At 41.9% G+C, this 15,165-nt stretch overlaps 1 protein-coding gene across 4 annotated transcripts in view; it reads left to right on the forward strand.

Moving 5' to 3' along the window:
• The window catches only part of fermt2 (FERM domain containing kindlin 2), a 39,825-nt gene extending 25,249 nt beyond the window's left edge, over nt 1-14,576 (forward strand). For 2 of the 4 annotated variants that reach the window (XM_032499586.1, XM_032499589.1), the window contains 12 exons: nt 274-499; nt 654-756; nt 961-1,068; nt 3,374-3,508; nt 4,104-4,153; nt 4,728-4,852; nt 4,976-5,082; nt 5,163-5,381; nt 8,716-8,736; nt 9,894-10,018; nt 10,142-10,283; nt 13,430-14,576. In XM_032499586.1, coding sequence (XP_032355477.1) covers nt 274-499; nt 654-756; nt 961-1,068; nt 3,374-3,508; nt 4,104-4,153; nt 4,728-4,852; nt 4,976-5,082; nt 5,163-5,381; nt 8,716-8,736; nt 9,894-10,018; nt 10,142-10,283; nt 13,430-13,603 — 1,535 coding nt within the window. In that variant the 3' untranslated portion in view covers nt 13,604-14,576. The remainder of the gene's footprint in view (nt 1-273; nt 500-653; nt 757-960; nt 1,069-3,373; nt 3,509-4,103; nt 4,154-4,727; nt 4,853-4,975; nt 5,083-5,162; nt 5,382-8,715; nt 8,737-9,893; nt 10,019-10,141; nt 10,284-13,429) is intronic. The other 2 variants (XM_032499587.1, XM_032499590.1) reach the window with 1 other exon arrangement.
• The last annotated feature ends 589 nt before the right edge of the window (nt 14,577-15,165 follow it).

Here is a 15,165-nt window from a genome sequence, read left to right on the forward strand (position 1 = left end):
CAAAGTGTGGGCTGGTAGTCACATGGTGTTGTTGACCACTCGCTGGCCTGGCTAGGCTGTAACTGTGTGCGCTTTTTGAAAAGTGTTCACCCCTTTTTCGCCTAATTCTGTTTTGTTGATGTATTTTGCACTTTGTTGCTTTGAAATGGGCATATTTAATAGTGTCAGTGTGAGACAACAATTCTATTGACAATGGTATATTGATTGTGTGATTATTTTCTTTTTGGACCTCCGTGCACTATAAGGGACTAACTGATGACTGTGTGATTTCAGGGAGCATCTACTCCAGTCCAGGCTTGTACAGTAAGACTATGACCCCCACCTATGACTCCAGAGACGGCAGCCCGCTGTCGCCCACCACTGCCTGGTTTGGGGACAGCCCCCTCTCTGAGGGCAACCCCAGCATCCTCGCTGTCAGCCAGCCAATCTCCTCACCAGACATCCTGGTCAAACTCTACAAGCCCCAGTCTCTGCTGGACAAAGCCAAAATCAACCAGGGGTGAGATGACTTAGCTTAGTGGTTAGGTGGTTTGGTTAAACAGTTTATTGTCAGACGGATGCTTTGATGGTTTTGCAATATATTTACGACTGTGCATCTGATCAAAATAGGAGTTTTGTCTTGATTCAGAATACATTATTCACTGTCTGTACAGGTGGTTGGACTCATCCAGGTCTTTGATGGAGCAGGATGTAAAGGAGAATGAGGTGCTGCTGCTGAGGTTTAAATACCACAGTTTCTTTGACCTCAACCCAAAGGTACGTCCCACAGACAATGCAGGACCATTTCTCCAATGGCACAGTACTCGAAAGACATAGGACAAAAGCCATGATGCCATTAACCATGTACAACTAGTGCTTCCAACTAGTCTTGTGTGTCAGAGTGTGCAAGAGCGTGATAGTCTGAGTTCACTCACTGTTTGTCTGTATGCATTTAAACCTCTGCAACAAACCTCTCCACAGTATGATGCCATCCGAGTGAACCAGCTCTATGAACAGTCCAAGTGGGCCATCCTGCTGGAGGAAATTGAGTGCACGGAGGAGGAAATGATGATGTTTGCTGCCCTGCAGGTAGTGTGTGTGTATCTGTGTCCGTGTGTGTGTCCATGTTTGTCCTCTTTTCCTTGGCCGATGGGCACATTGCCTTCTCATCTGTAAGCTAATGAATTGAATGGGCTTCTAGCCCAAAACTGAGACATATTGCTCCCATTTCTGCTGCACGCATACTAAAAATGTGCTATATTGCACATTGATGCAGAATGAGTTAATGGGGGCATTATCACACGCACACTCACTGGGCAATATCAACCAAGTTCCTTTATTTTTGACTCATAGTTTAATAGAAAAAGGAGTAAATAGGCTCTTATAAATTATTATTATTATTAATGCATTTACCTCAATTAGGTTTTGTAAATGTTCTTGTACAATGACATGTAGGAATTTTCAGCATTATATTTAACATTAAATTCTCTTACTAATAGTAAGGGATTTCAAGCATTTTTATATAATGAGCCAAGGCTATTAGCTTTATGAGACCGAATTAATTTCTGCAAACCTTGAGGCAACTTTCTGCAGCCACTCATACAGAGCTGATCGGACCTGGTCTTTGGAGCCACTGGCAGCATCCGGCACACTCATTTCTCTTTTGAGACAAGTTTAATGGAGGAGAAGTGGGGATCACTGGAAGTGATATACAGATGTGAGGCCCTTTAGCCCCCCTCAGGTAGCCCCGTGTCATCTGGGGGTGATGCCCCAGCTATTTCTGAACCTCATAAACTGTGGGTGCCAAGACCTGAAGACGCCACACTGTCCCCACTCCCAGGGTAATTATAGAGCATCTTGGATGCCCAGCCCACCCACCCACCCAAAGCAAGGCACTGTCTCATAGACCTGCTTACATTCCTTTTACAGCCCTTTTACACTCTGAGGTGTTAGGTGTATTTAACTGGTTTCTTGTTACTCTTCCTGAGAGAGATGCTAATCAGAGTTGGGTGTTTAGACTGGCTGCTACTCTGTCGCTACCTGTCTGTTAGCACTTTGGTAGCTGCTACTATGTTTCAGCTGGGTAGGATGAGCTCAGGGCTTTTGGCTAAAGTTTCACGGGTGAGAGTGGATACACAGGGTCTAAATAAAGACCAGTGATTGTCCACGTCTAGTATGTCACCAGCTTGTGTAAGCATGCTATCACCTGGACCTTTTGCATTGGCAGTACATATGAGGTAATCAGGAGTCTTTCCTGTCCTGCAATGAATGCATTTGTTTTTATGTGTAATGAGCACAACTGTGCCAAATTCCTATCAAGTTTCAAAGTTTTGAAACTTGAATCTTGAAGAACAGGGACTGACCTCATAGTCACAGACTTGGGGCACAGGTTGTACTTTGAACTTCAGCAGATAAACACGTACACTCAGCCAACCGTTCACACAAACAGGAAACAAGCCCCCCAGTGTTGCAGCTTTAAATGACTGTCAGAGTGGAAGAGGTGAAGGAATGGAGTGTCATGGCAAGCCCTTTGTCCCACATTCTGTAACCTTAGCTGGGCTAAAGCCTCACATATCCCTCTCAAAGTCTGCCTCTGTATCTCTCACTCTCTCGACAGCTGTTCGTTCATATATTGGGGGGGGGGGTTGGTTGGTGATGGGTTGACATTATAAATACCATTTGTCAACAAGTAGTATTTAGTGTATGTGACTCACACTAAACACTGTTGGGTTTTCAGTAATACGCCCATCCTGATGAATTTTCAGTTTCTTTTTCCCTCATTAGCCTAGCCTCACATGTGTTCCCAGTACAGTCAGTTATGTTGCCTGTTTCAGTTCAAAGATGTGCCAAAAACACATTGTTCAAACCTACCTCTTATTTCTCATCATCATCACTGAAAACTTCATATTTTCCTCATCCTGAAACTAGTCTCATCTTCATCACCTTCAAAGATAAAAGTCATTGTTGCATCTCCGGTAAACTCAATGGTATACTGGCAGCACTTGCCAACATAAATGCCAACACATCTTAAAGTATTTATGTGGCTGTTATCACAGACCAATTCACTTTTATAAGACAAATCGGAGGTAGCAAATATTATATACTTTTATATATCAGCAAAACTGTTGCCAAGGGTGTTGGAGTTGGATGGGCAATTATTAGCTGTTCCTTTTTCCCTCACTTTTTTAAGTCAATATCTGGTCCAGGGTTTTTTTTGCTGGGTAGAAACATTCTGGAACTGGAGTGTACTGTAGGTCTTAAAATATATATATATATATATATATATAATGTAAAAAATAGAAATGTGTAGAAACCCTGGTTTAACACAGCAAGTTAAGTGGTCAAAAGGTATTTAAAAATGGGCCTAACTGGGTTTATTTTTCCCCCTCGTCAGTACCACATCAACAAGCTGTCAATCATGTCTTCAGACAACCACATGAATAACAGTGAGAAGGAGGTGGATGAGGTGGATGCAGCCCTGTCTGACCTGGAAATTACTTTGGAGGGAGGGAAGACATCCAACTCACTGGTATGGCAACACTGCAACATCTTCACTTTCACTACAGAAAATACCTTTTTAGTTGTGGGTTACGTGTACTGGACTCCAAACTCATTATGTGTTTGTTTATTTATTTTCCCTATTGCAGCAGCTTGGCAGTGTATTTGGTCCTTTTTGTTTCTTTACTGTTTTGTGATGAAATGTACTTTCATCAGCTGTAATACACAGACATACATAGACACTGTACACTGACCCAGGGGAGGGAAAATCACAATGAATTATTTCACTGGGAGTGCTACATTTCACAATTTGTGAGGGCTGCATCTGACAAAAGACTGGGGCAGTGAGATATTTGACACTTAAACAAACACAACAAAGGCTGCATTATATATGGGCACATTGAAAATATATGCGTCTATTATAACAGCAGCCCCGCCTCAAGAACTTAAGTTTATACAGCTTATCAGAAGAAACTGAGTTTTGAGATATTACATAAGACACAAGTTCTATCTTACTACTACTGAGCAATGACATTGAAACAGTTTAAAGTCAAGCTATGTTGTCATTGTTTTGTATTCACATCTTCCAGGTTTATACTAACAATTGGTTTTTCACTTCCTCCTAGGGTGACATCACATCTATTCCTGAGCTAGCGGACTATGTCAAAGTCTTCAAGTAAGATCCCGCGAGACCACATGCACTTTCACTGTCATCAAAAAAGCAAGAACTGGTTGAGTGTGTAAAGATTATATTCGTCCGAAAGATGTTGAGTCTCTTGGAGAACCAGGAAATAACATTTTCAGGCTATATGAGAAGCTGTTGCCTGGTTTGCATCAGTGTAATAGGCTGCATTGTTTGCCAAAGGACATTTACAGGCTGAGCTTTCAGTCTAGCTTTTCAAAGTGATTACAGTTGGACCATATTTTTAACCATAATAATTTTTGGCTTTATGCCTTTGCTGACAGGAAGGGGGACCCCTGGGGTGGTTGTCTCATAAAATGTATAAACCATTTGGGGGGGGGGGGGGGGGGGGTGATTTTGTCTTTGTTCCATTAATGTTTATGTCCAATGCGGGCTGTTTTCCTATTCACCTTGCTGGCTTTGAAGCTCTCCCTCTCTTTCCCCTCTCTCCTTTGTACGCGCTTATAATCTCCCCTCCCCCATTCTTCCTCTTGTCCACTAATAAAGAAAATGTTTTTTTTTTTCCATCTGAAGTCTGACATGTCTCCCTCTGTTATATATTTCCCAGACCCAAGAAACTGACATTGAAGGGCTATAAGCAGTACTGGTGCACATTCAAGGATATCACAATTTCCTGTTACAAGAGTAAAGAGGAGGCACATGGGACACCTGCTCTCCAAATGAATCTTAGAGGTGCAAACACACAAAATGTCACTTCATGCCCATGCAAGAATGCATTGCTTATTTTTTCTGTCTGAAGAATAGGTGTGAACTTTGACCTCTTCTTCTGCTCTGCATTTTGGCTTCCATGTGTAGGCTGTGAGGTGACTCCAGATGTTAACATCTCAGGTCAGAAATTCAACATCAAGTTGCTAATCCCTGTGGCTGATGGCATGAATGAGATCTGGCTTCGTTGTGACATGGTAAGACTGAAGTAAGTTTCTGATCATTTCTTGTCCTTTTGTAATAGGTTTATAACAACCCGTTTGACTTTCTTCTCCAGGAGAAACAGTACGCCCACTGGATGGCTGCATGTCGCTTGGCCTCCAAAGGAAAGACCATGGCCGACAGCTCTTACAACCTAGAGGTCCAGAACATTCTGTCCTTCCTCAAGATGCAACACATGAATCCTGACCCTCAGTTCATTGAGCCAATCACCACCGATATCAACCCAGAATGCCTAGTGTCCCCGCGCTATCTGAAGAAGTACAAGAACAAGCAGGTAAGGTAATACAACCTCTGAATGTACTGTAGGGTGTACACGTGGAAGGTAAAGTGTGTAGTTGTAAAGATACTGACGTACGGAAGGTAGCTATCTGCTCTGCTGTGTATTTTGTGAGGTTGTTTACTTGTTTGATCAGTTGGTTGTGGAGTTAGATGGAACAGTGTCTGATGCTTCCCAGATGGGCGCCTCCTGGCATCAGGCTTGTCTTGCATTGGAATGTAGCCTGCCTCTACTCCCCCTCCTTCACTCTCCTCCTCTTCCCTCTGTTCCTTCTCTCCCCCCTCCTCTATCCAAGGGGAAACCAGGACAGCAGACGTCCAAACCACTCAACATCCTCACTGTAGAGCTGCTCATATCAGACTGTAATAGATACTTTGGCTGCTCTCGGCCTTTGTGCTTGTAGTAAAAGTGTAGAAATGTTTGTTGACTTGTAGGTGCTCAGTTGATCTGGCAATATTGACGAATAATCTTAATCTATTGTCTAGGGGTGGGGGGGGGGGAATCAATACAGCATAGTATTGCAATATTTTTTGTGGCAATAATGTAGCGATACACAGGCGCCAAGTATCGATCTATTATATATGTCTTGGTCCGTTTGTCTGCTTGACAATCCCGTTCTGTAGCAATGAAATTGAAGTGAGATGAACAAACAGATAAATTTATCTTTTTAGATAAAACAGATGTTGACAAAGTTTCCTTTTGGGAACATAATTTAAAGTTGGAAAAAAGGTAGTAAATTGCAATGTATCGCAGGATATTGCAATATGTTTAAAATCACAATAATATTGTATTATACATTGTGATGATATCATATCGTGAGGCCTCAGGGGAGTGATTCCCACTCTTAATATTGTGTACCGTGTGTCTAAACATTTAATGGAATAGTCACCTGCAAACATCATAACCAGTTGTAGAATTTAAGCACTAATAATGAATTAACTTCTAAGCATTAGGAAAAATATACAATGTGCCCAGTAGATTTGCATGTAAGCAACAGGCTGGTGTGTGTACGTAGGAACAGCTGAGTACACGGCTGCCATAGCTATGTAAGTTGGGGGTGGGCGAGGAAGGGGGCAGGGTTGCCTCCTCATAGCTTTCTCACTCAGTCTGGTTTTGTTTAAGTTGTAGTTGAAAAGTCAAATGTTGCTAGACAGTTCAAGGGATGTTGGGAGAGTATTTGTACCGTAAGTGATGACTTACAAATGGTCTGGGTCTAAAATATACTGGATGTCTAGTGACCAAGGTAGACAGAAAGATAGATAGATTCAGGTCCTGTAAATGGGTTTCTGAATGGCTGGTATGCTGCAGGCACTTCTAGTAGGCCACAATACAAACCAGACTTGTTCTTAGTTTCTTTGATACTCCTGTAACATAGGAAACATGAGGATCACATGGTTCTATTGAACTCATGCTTGATACATTCATGTGGGACTGCTGTCACAGGTTAATCTCTGAACATCACTGTTCTACAACTCAAGTTTCACACATAGCCCCGCCAAAAATAAAAATAACTTACAGAAGCACCAAATAAAGTTTCCGTTGTCTTTTGTCTTTGTGTCCCCTTTCTCCCTTTTTCAGTTGTCAGGAAATACCCTTAAATATCATTAGGGTCAATAACATTTTTATGATTTTATAGTTAATATCTCCATCTCTAATAATAAAGACGGTTTGCCAAAACCGAGGAGTGACTGACCGATCCATGATTAAAGCAAAGGATCACGAAGCCAGGTCACTTGATGTACATAGATGCATGATTCACATAGACCCATTCAGACCAGCCAAGCTGTGGATTTTAACAATGGCATGGTGTCAGTGCTGTATGTTGGTCTGAACCAGAGAAAAGTCCTGGGTTGGTTATCGTCCATTGCTCTAGTGTTTGGTTCTCTATGTATTGCACTTTCCCAAAGGAGGTTTCTTGGATTAGTTTTTTCTGGAAAGCTGGAACCGGATACTGTGGTATCCTTAACATATTCAACATGACTTCAAGACTGTGCTGGACAGTGATATTTCAACAGCTCATCATGTTAATCAAGATTAGACAATAATGATTTTGCTGGCGTTGAAAAGCTACAGACACATGGAAAATAAATCCGTGGCATAATACGTTACATGGAATAGAGGCTAGCTTGAACAGGGGGCAGGACTTTTTAGTGGTATTAGCCCAGCAGGGTGTGTGTGTCCATCTGGGGCTGTGGTTCTTTCTGGTCTGGCTCCAGTCTCACTCATAATCCCAGTGTGATAGGGGGTATGCTTAGGCCCACAACATGAAAGAGTAGCTGTGTGTGTGTGTGTGTGTGTGTGTGTGTGTGTGTGTGTGTGTGTGTGTGTGTGTGTGTGTGTGTTGTTGTGTGTGTGTGTGGGTGTGTGTGTGTGTGGTGTGTGTGGTGTGTGTGTGTGTGTGTTGTGTGTGTGTTGTGTGTGTTGTGTGTGTTGGTGTGTGTGTGTGTGTGTGTGTGTGTGTGTGTGTGTGTGTGTGTGTGTGTGTGTGTGTGTGTGTGTGTGTGTGTGTGTGTGTGTGTCGTTGCGTGCGTGCGTTCGTGGCTGTAGTGGGCGTGGGGCATCAGTGAGCCGTGCCTGGGAATGCTGCGCGGGAAAACTGTCCGGGGGGGAGAGGGGAAGCCCATTTGCTCTCGGTCAGATGCAACCCCTCCCCATCTCCCTTAAACTGGACTTCCTGTTGCAAAACTGGTCTGAGGAGACTTCCGTGCCACGGCTCCCAGCGGATACACACACAGGAATTTTTAGATCACTTGGACCAGTGAGGTCCTTGACCGTATAGATACATTTTCACAAGAGAAAACCAGCGTTAAATACAAAATAAACTCCCGAAATATGGAGACATGGCACTCCTACAGCTTGGTGCTACCAAAATGTGCTTCTTAGTACATACCGCCATCATGTGGACGAAAGAGGAAATTAAGGAGATGTGTGGTTTATTTTATTGGCGCATTGTGATAGTATAATAATAAACAACCATTATGAAATACAGATTTCCGGTACCTACTTCTTTAATGTGAAACCACACAATTGTTGTGTAACCTCCCTAATTTTTTTGTAAAAAAAATGACACAGTGTCTGACTGCTGCTGTACGCTCTCTCTCACTGTCAAGGCTGAATAGTGCATGACCTCCAGACCCCACAGCCCCTCTCCCCACGTTGTTTCTTTAATCACAAATGTGGCCTCCTACTTTATTGTTTGGGTTCCTTCTTCCCTCGACATTGATCATACTTGCTTGTTCTCCTTGTCCAATCTTTCTTTCTTTTTTCTCCTCTTGTATGCATCTCCTTCCTTCCTCTGTGCCTTTCTCCCACCCCCACCTTCCATCTTCAGCCAGGCTCTATCAGGGACTTGGTAAGTTGAGTTGTGTGTCCACTGGGTGCCTTAGATACATGTATGTGCATGTTTGTATAAACTCACCTAACCAAAACTAGTGCAACTATACTGTATAACACATCATAGCGCCTGCTAGTAGTAGAATAAATAGAATCCTCCGTGTTAGTTAGTTAGTGTGTGTGTTTGTTTGTTTTTGTCACTAGCTCTAATGTTTTCTGGGTGCCATAAGACCAATGACACATAGCTCTATTGCTACAATATTGGGACGTCTGCATTGGGTTTGTACCGTCACTGGTAAAGAAAATACACAAGATATTTAGTAAAATAAATGGATGTTTGGTGTTTAGCATGTGTTAGCCCATTTAACAGCAGTTCTATACACTAATGCCGAACATTTATCAAAGCAAATCATAGGTTGAATGTGTTAGAATGATGTTTAATTTTTCTGTTAGTAAAACATGTAAAGCAGAGACTAGGAACTTGCTGAATGTGTGTGATCCATCACAGTAAAGCAAATTTAGTTTTTTGTTGTAAAGCAGTTGAACAGAAACTGCAGAATCAACACCAACAAAATTATGAACCTATCAATTAATTAATTCCTGACAACCGCATTTGCTTTGTAATTTTGTTGTTGTTGGTTTTTTTTTTTTTTTTTTGGGGATGTTTTTCAATTTAGCTCAAGAAAGCAATGCTAATCAGTAGCTGTAGCTAACATGTTGGAGGTTCAAGGTGATGGATTACTTATTACTTACTCTGAAGGTCTCTGTTTCACTGTTCTTACAGGTGAATTAGTTGATCAAATGTTGGGCTGCTGCCCTAAAAAGGATGTAGGGACAGTATGGAAATACACACGTGCATGCTCCCACATTAACCTTAGTCTGGCTCCTCAGGAGGCTCATAGGTTTATATTTGTCTGTCTGTCTATTTTGTAGCTGTGTGAAGTAGAGCTTCACTGTGACAGCCCTCTGCTTATTTGCTAACACTGTGTGTACTGATGGCTTTATGGAATTAGCCACAGCTTGTTTACGCACTGTGTGTGGATTTGGGTGCATCAGGTGTTTTAAGTGTGGTGAAGGGATGCATTTGTTTACAGTCTGGAGTGTGTTGGTGTTTGTAGTAGTGGAAGCACACTGAAAATGTCATGTTTGTGATGTGTGCGGTTGTGTATTTGTTAGATTTCAGCCCGGATCCTTGAAGCCCACCAGAATGTGGCCCAGATGAGTCTCATCGAGGCCAAGATGCGCTTCATCCAGGCATGGCAGTCCCTGCCTGAGTTTGGAATCACTCATTTCCTTGCCAAGTAAGCTGATGTTTCTTTCCACTTACATCACTCACTCTCTCTGTTGTTTGTGCTGACAGGGACTCATATTGTCATTTGATCACCACAGTTTCATTTCACAGTGTATTTTCTTCTTCTCTGCAGGTTCCAGGGTGGAAAGCGGGAAGAGCTGATCGGAATCACTTACAACCGTGTGATCCGGATGGATGCCAGCACTGGAGATGCTATTAAGACCTGGCGCTTCAGCAACATGAAACAGTGGAATGTCAACTGGGAGATCAAGATGGTAGGGAACCCATTTAATATATTTTAATGTAAAAGTTTTCTTTTCAAAGTAATGCTCGTGCCACTCTCACTCAGTGTTGGGAATAAATGTTGTCTCTGGAGCTGAAACTTTTCAACTGATTTGAGGGGAACTCCACCATTTTTTTCTCATCAAAGTTTCCACACAGGTCTGGGGGAGTGTTGCTGTAGGGGGGGCTAGAAAGAAGTTAAGAGCTACACGTAGCCCACTCCTTATCTCTGCTTGGGGCTAGCATGCTAACATAACACACCCTAATAACCAACTAAATTGTCGGCGACCGAGCTGCATTGTGGGTAACATTGACGTTATTGACATTATCTCTGGTTCTGCTGCATCGATTTTGGTACTTTGTTCATTGCAAGTCCGACTATTTTATAGGAGTGATAGTCTAAATCGGATTGCTCGTGGCACACTCCTTAAGCAATTAGTGGTATTATCAGAACAATAGTAAGCTGGAAAACTAAAATGCACTGGTTTCCGCTTCTCAGATGTAATTATGTGCTTGTTTTCTTAGGTGTAGTTTTTGTTTCTACGTCAAATCTATGAAGTGACACGGACCCCATGCCGTAGTTTGATTTACATTTTCCAAGAGGTTCCAATTTCTCCTGCTCCAAAAAAAACATGATATTTTCCTGCTACAGCTATCAGACCGTGGTCAGAAAGCATTGGGGAGACAATTTGTTTCTCTCACTACCCCTCTAGAGCTTGGGTCTTCAACACTTTTTAAGCCAAGGACCCCCTTAATAGGACCTAAATGTTTTATCAAAAAAAAAGTGATACAGTTCCCATAAACTTTGGCTCTCTGGGATGTGCCTGAAGACATGGGGAAGTTAATACTCTCAATTATTGTTTCAAGTGTGATTCTGGGCCTTACTGACACAGAGCTAAAGAGGTTAGAATAGAGAATTTCTATTTCCGTCCAAGTAAAGCATCTGTAAAAGGATTAAAAAGCACTACTGTAAGCATAATAGATGGGCTACACACAAGACTAGTACCATAGCCACATGTCTCAATTTAAAACAGAAATATTCTGAAGAAAAACACTAAAAAAAATTATATTTTATGAAGTTATTTCTACAGATATGTCTGTGCATTTTACTTGTTACCTTTAAGAAAAAAGCCCAAAAAATGCGAAATACAAAAACACATACACATCAATCACACACATACTTGAAATAACTATATACATACATTTATAGAAATAAGTAATTATAAATTGTTAAAATGCAATAAGAAGGCCCTATTTTTGCTTTGACACAGCTGCAGCCATCACAGGGTTAACATTTTCTGGTCAAGTTAGGTATCAATCAATTTGTCTTCTTATTGGCTAAACAGGTAGGCCGGTTTCATAACATCTAGTTTTAACTGGAAGGAATAGATGTCAATCTTTCCCACGTAGGTCCTCCCTGAACTCTGCGACATGATTGGCTTCTATTAGGACCATCTCGGGTTACACTAGACTGATTGGCTGACACGACCTGTCAATCAAATCCTTAAACGCCAGAGAATCTGCCGTGCTCAGTAACAGTGTTGCAGACCCAGGGGAGAAGAGAGAAGCGATCAAAACCCAGAAAGGACTGTTTAGCTTTCTTTCCGTTGAAACTTGGCCACAAACTACAAGATTGTGAGGGGACAAGCTCGTTTTGGATAAAATGGCTTGGATATTGTAATTCCTTGGATTGTTGGCAATGTAGGAAAAAAAAGTTTTTGGCAAATTTTCACCACTGTGAATAAAGACACGAGGAAAAGGTATGGATGCACACTCCACTTTAGACACTAGCGACGCAGAATCTTTCTGTGTTTCTTTACTTTATAACAGGATTATAACTATAACTAAGTCATGCTTTGTGTCTGGGCTTATTCAAATCAGGAGACTGTTCTTCCTTAAAATATAAGGGGGCATAAGTATACACACCCCTATGGTAAATTCACATAGAGGCAGGCAGATTTTTATTTTTAAAGGCCAGTTATTTCATGGATCCAGGATACTATCCATCCTGATAAAGTTTCCTTTGCCTTTGGAAATAAGAAAGCCCCCTACCATCACATACCCTTCACCATACATAGAGATGGACATGGGGTACTTTCCATAAAGCATCTGTAAAAGGATTAAAAAGCAGTACATGGGGTACTTTCCATAAAATCATCTCTCAATGCAAATCAAACCAGCTATTAAGCTAACTCAAATAAAACCATGTCAATCTCTTGGTATGGTGAAGGGTATGTCATCATATGGAGTTATGTAACAAGCATACAGAGACCTGCTTGAAGAGGTGGTCTCGATATGTTTTCAATTGAACTCTGGAGCGGTTTGTTTGTGGTGAGAACGTGATCCGTACTCGATCCGCAGTCGGAGCTAATGTCTGCTGTAGTCAGGTGTGTTTAGCAATCTGCGTAGCAGCTTGCAGTGTTTCTATCCCAGAGATGGACTGCGGTCAAGCTTGCCGTCCATCACTTGTGTCTCCGTGGTCAAACCAGCTGCCTCTGTAATTGGAGACAAGCGCCGGCAGAGCAGAGCAAAGTCTCTGTGACCAGAGCAGACAAGGCAGTTGGTTTGACCATTAGACCAGAACACTGGACCTTCTTCCTGTATTTACTTTCTTGCTCCCGCCCCCAGACATATCCGACCAATGAGAAGGCTGGACGTTCTTTCCTGATTTGTAATGACTCTAGAGGTCCTGGACCCACTGCTGAAGATCCCTGCTTTAGAATTGCTACTCGCTCCGAAGCTAATCACAGACACTATCTCGCTCGCTCTAGCACACGTTCCCCAGCACACAAACACACACACACACACACACACACACACACACACACACACACACACACACACACACACACACACACACACACACACACACACACACACACACATACATATGCCGGCCATGCTATTAGTTCGAGGCAGACACAAACACACAAGTATAAACTTCAGGCCAATTACATAGGCTATGGCAAAAGTTCTCCGCAGGACCATAAAACACACTTTAGTCTTCTAAGATGGTAAATTAAACACTTTTGGGTTTTGGACTGTTGGTGGCATGAAAAGACATTTATATGAAAATGCAATTCCAGTCTTACCAGTTTTTATTGAAGCATGACTGACGTGCTTTGCTCTGTGTGCTCAGGTGACGGTGGAATTCGCCGACGAGCCCAGTCTTTCTTTCATCTGTGCCGAGGTGGACTGTAAGGTTGTCCACGAGTTCATCGGCGGCTACATCTTTTTGTCCACACGTGCCAAGGACCAGAACGAGTCCCTAGATGAGGAGATGTTCTATAAGCTGACCAGCGGCTGGGTCTGAGCTGCCCCCGAACCGCCAGGGGGCTAACCATAGTAGGTCAGGGGCCAGGAGGGGAGTGGCTGGGTGGTAGAACCACAGTGTATGGGTTATTTTATTATTTTATTATATTTCTCAGTCTGTTTAGAGCTGTGCTAGAGAATCTAGACCAGCACTAAAATTGCCATGGCTGACAACTTTTTTTATTGTTCTAGTTTATGTTTGCATTAACACTGACAAGGTCATTTGTTACAACACTAATGTTCTGGTGAATGCAGTCCAGATGAACTTTTGAACCTAGACTCCTGTGGTGGAGCAGAAGCCTTACACAAACCTGAACCGGGAAGTCTCTCTGTTCTCCTACAACCACCTGCCTCCTCTCCTCCTGGACAGATGGCCATCAACTTACGTCCATGACAACCCTTTAGAACCAATCAAACACCACATTAAATCCCAAAGAATCCTCTTCTTTTTTTTTCCTTCACTTTCACTCACTGCCTTTTTTCCCTCTCTTCTAGAACTGGACTAAATGAGCTGACCTCTAACTGTCAATAACATGTTGTAATCGTAGTGCTATAGATACCTACATACAGTTAGAATTATTTATCCTAAAAACACGGGACTTCATTAAGATGTCCAATGAAAAGGTTATGTGTGAGCAGCAAAGGCCACAAGTCGCAGCACTACATGTCCTATCCACTATATGAAGGGTTCAATCTCTAGTCACATGTAAGCACTTCTACAGTATACAGTCCTGTTAATGAATAAGCTGTTTTTAAATTTCCTTTTTGCTTTTTTTGTCTTTGAGTGCAGAGCGATTGTTACCTTTGTCGAGTCAAATGAAATTTTCATTGTATTAGCTGAGGTGTGACATTGAGAGCCTGTTGTTTTGTATTTAATAGACTGCTAATGCTCATGTCTGGAAACACACTACAGTTCAGTGCACTGGGATGGATGTCCTGTGGGTTTGAAAATCTTGATGTAAAGGTCCTTTCTGTCAAAAATGTCATCTTAAAAAGTCATAAGTTCTAGTGCTCAGTACATCTGTTTCTTCTTCTTCAAAACAAAAATGTCATCCAGTTTTTTAAAAATAAATTTCAACACAAAACTTTATCTTTCCCCAGCTTTAGGCTGTCCCCCTTTTTGACGGAAAGGTGTTTTCATCTTTGGGCCTTGAAGAGTGAATTTGAAAATGATTTGCCAATTATGTCTGTCTATGGCTGGTGTTCTGACCACAGTAATGTAATGTCAACAGCAAGTTGCTAAATCCCAAGTGCTTGCTTGAAATTGCATTCAAAAAGATTTGAAAGCCCTGACATCTCATTGCTAAGTGAAAGGAGGAATCATTGCTCCCTTGTACCACCTTTTAACTTTATTGCCGTTCTGTCTCTCACACCGTATAGTATTATTGTTATCATTTTTATCATTACACACCAGCAAAAGGTCACCGAGTTTGAAGAATGAATATGCAACTTCTTTTTTCCTTCTGTCCTCAGTATGAAGGATCTATGGATGAAGTATTATTTTTTTTGTAACTAATGTAAAAACACAAACGTTTTATAGAATTGTACAGTTTCTTTCTGCTT

This window comes from Etheostoma spectabile, chromosome 20 (genome assembly GCF_008692095.1).
Source record: "Etheostoma spectabile isolate EspeVRDwgs_2016 chromosome 20, UIUC_Espe_1.0, whole genome shotgun sequence".
Lineage (NCBI taxonomy): Eukaryota > Metazoa > Chordata > Actinopteri > Perciformes > Percidae > Etheostoma > Etheostoma spectabile.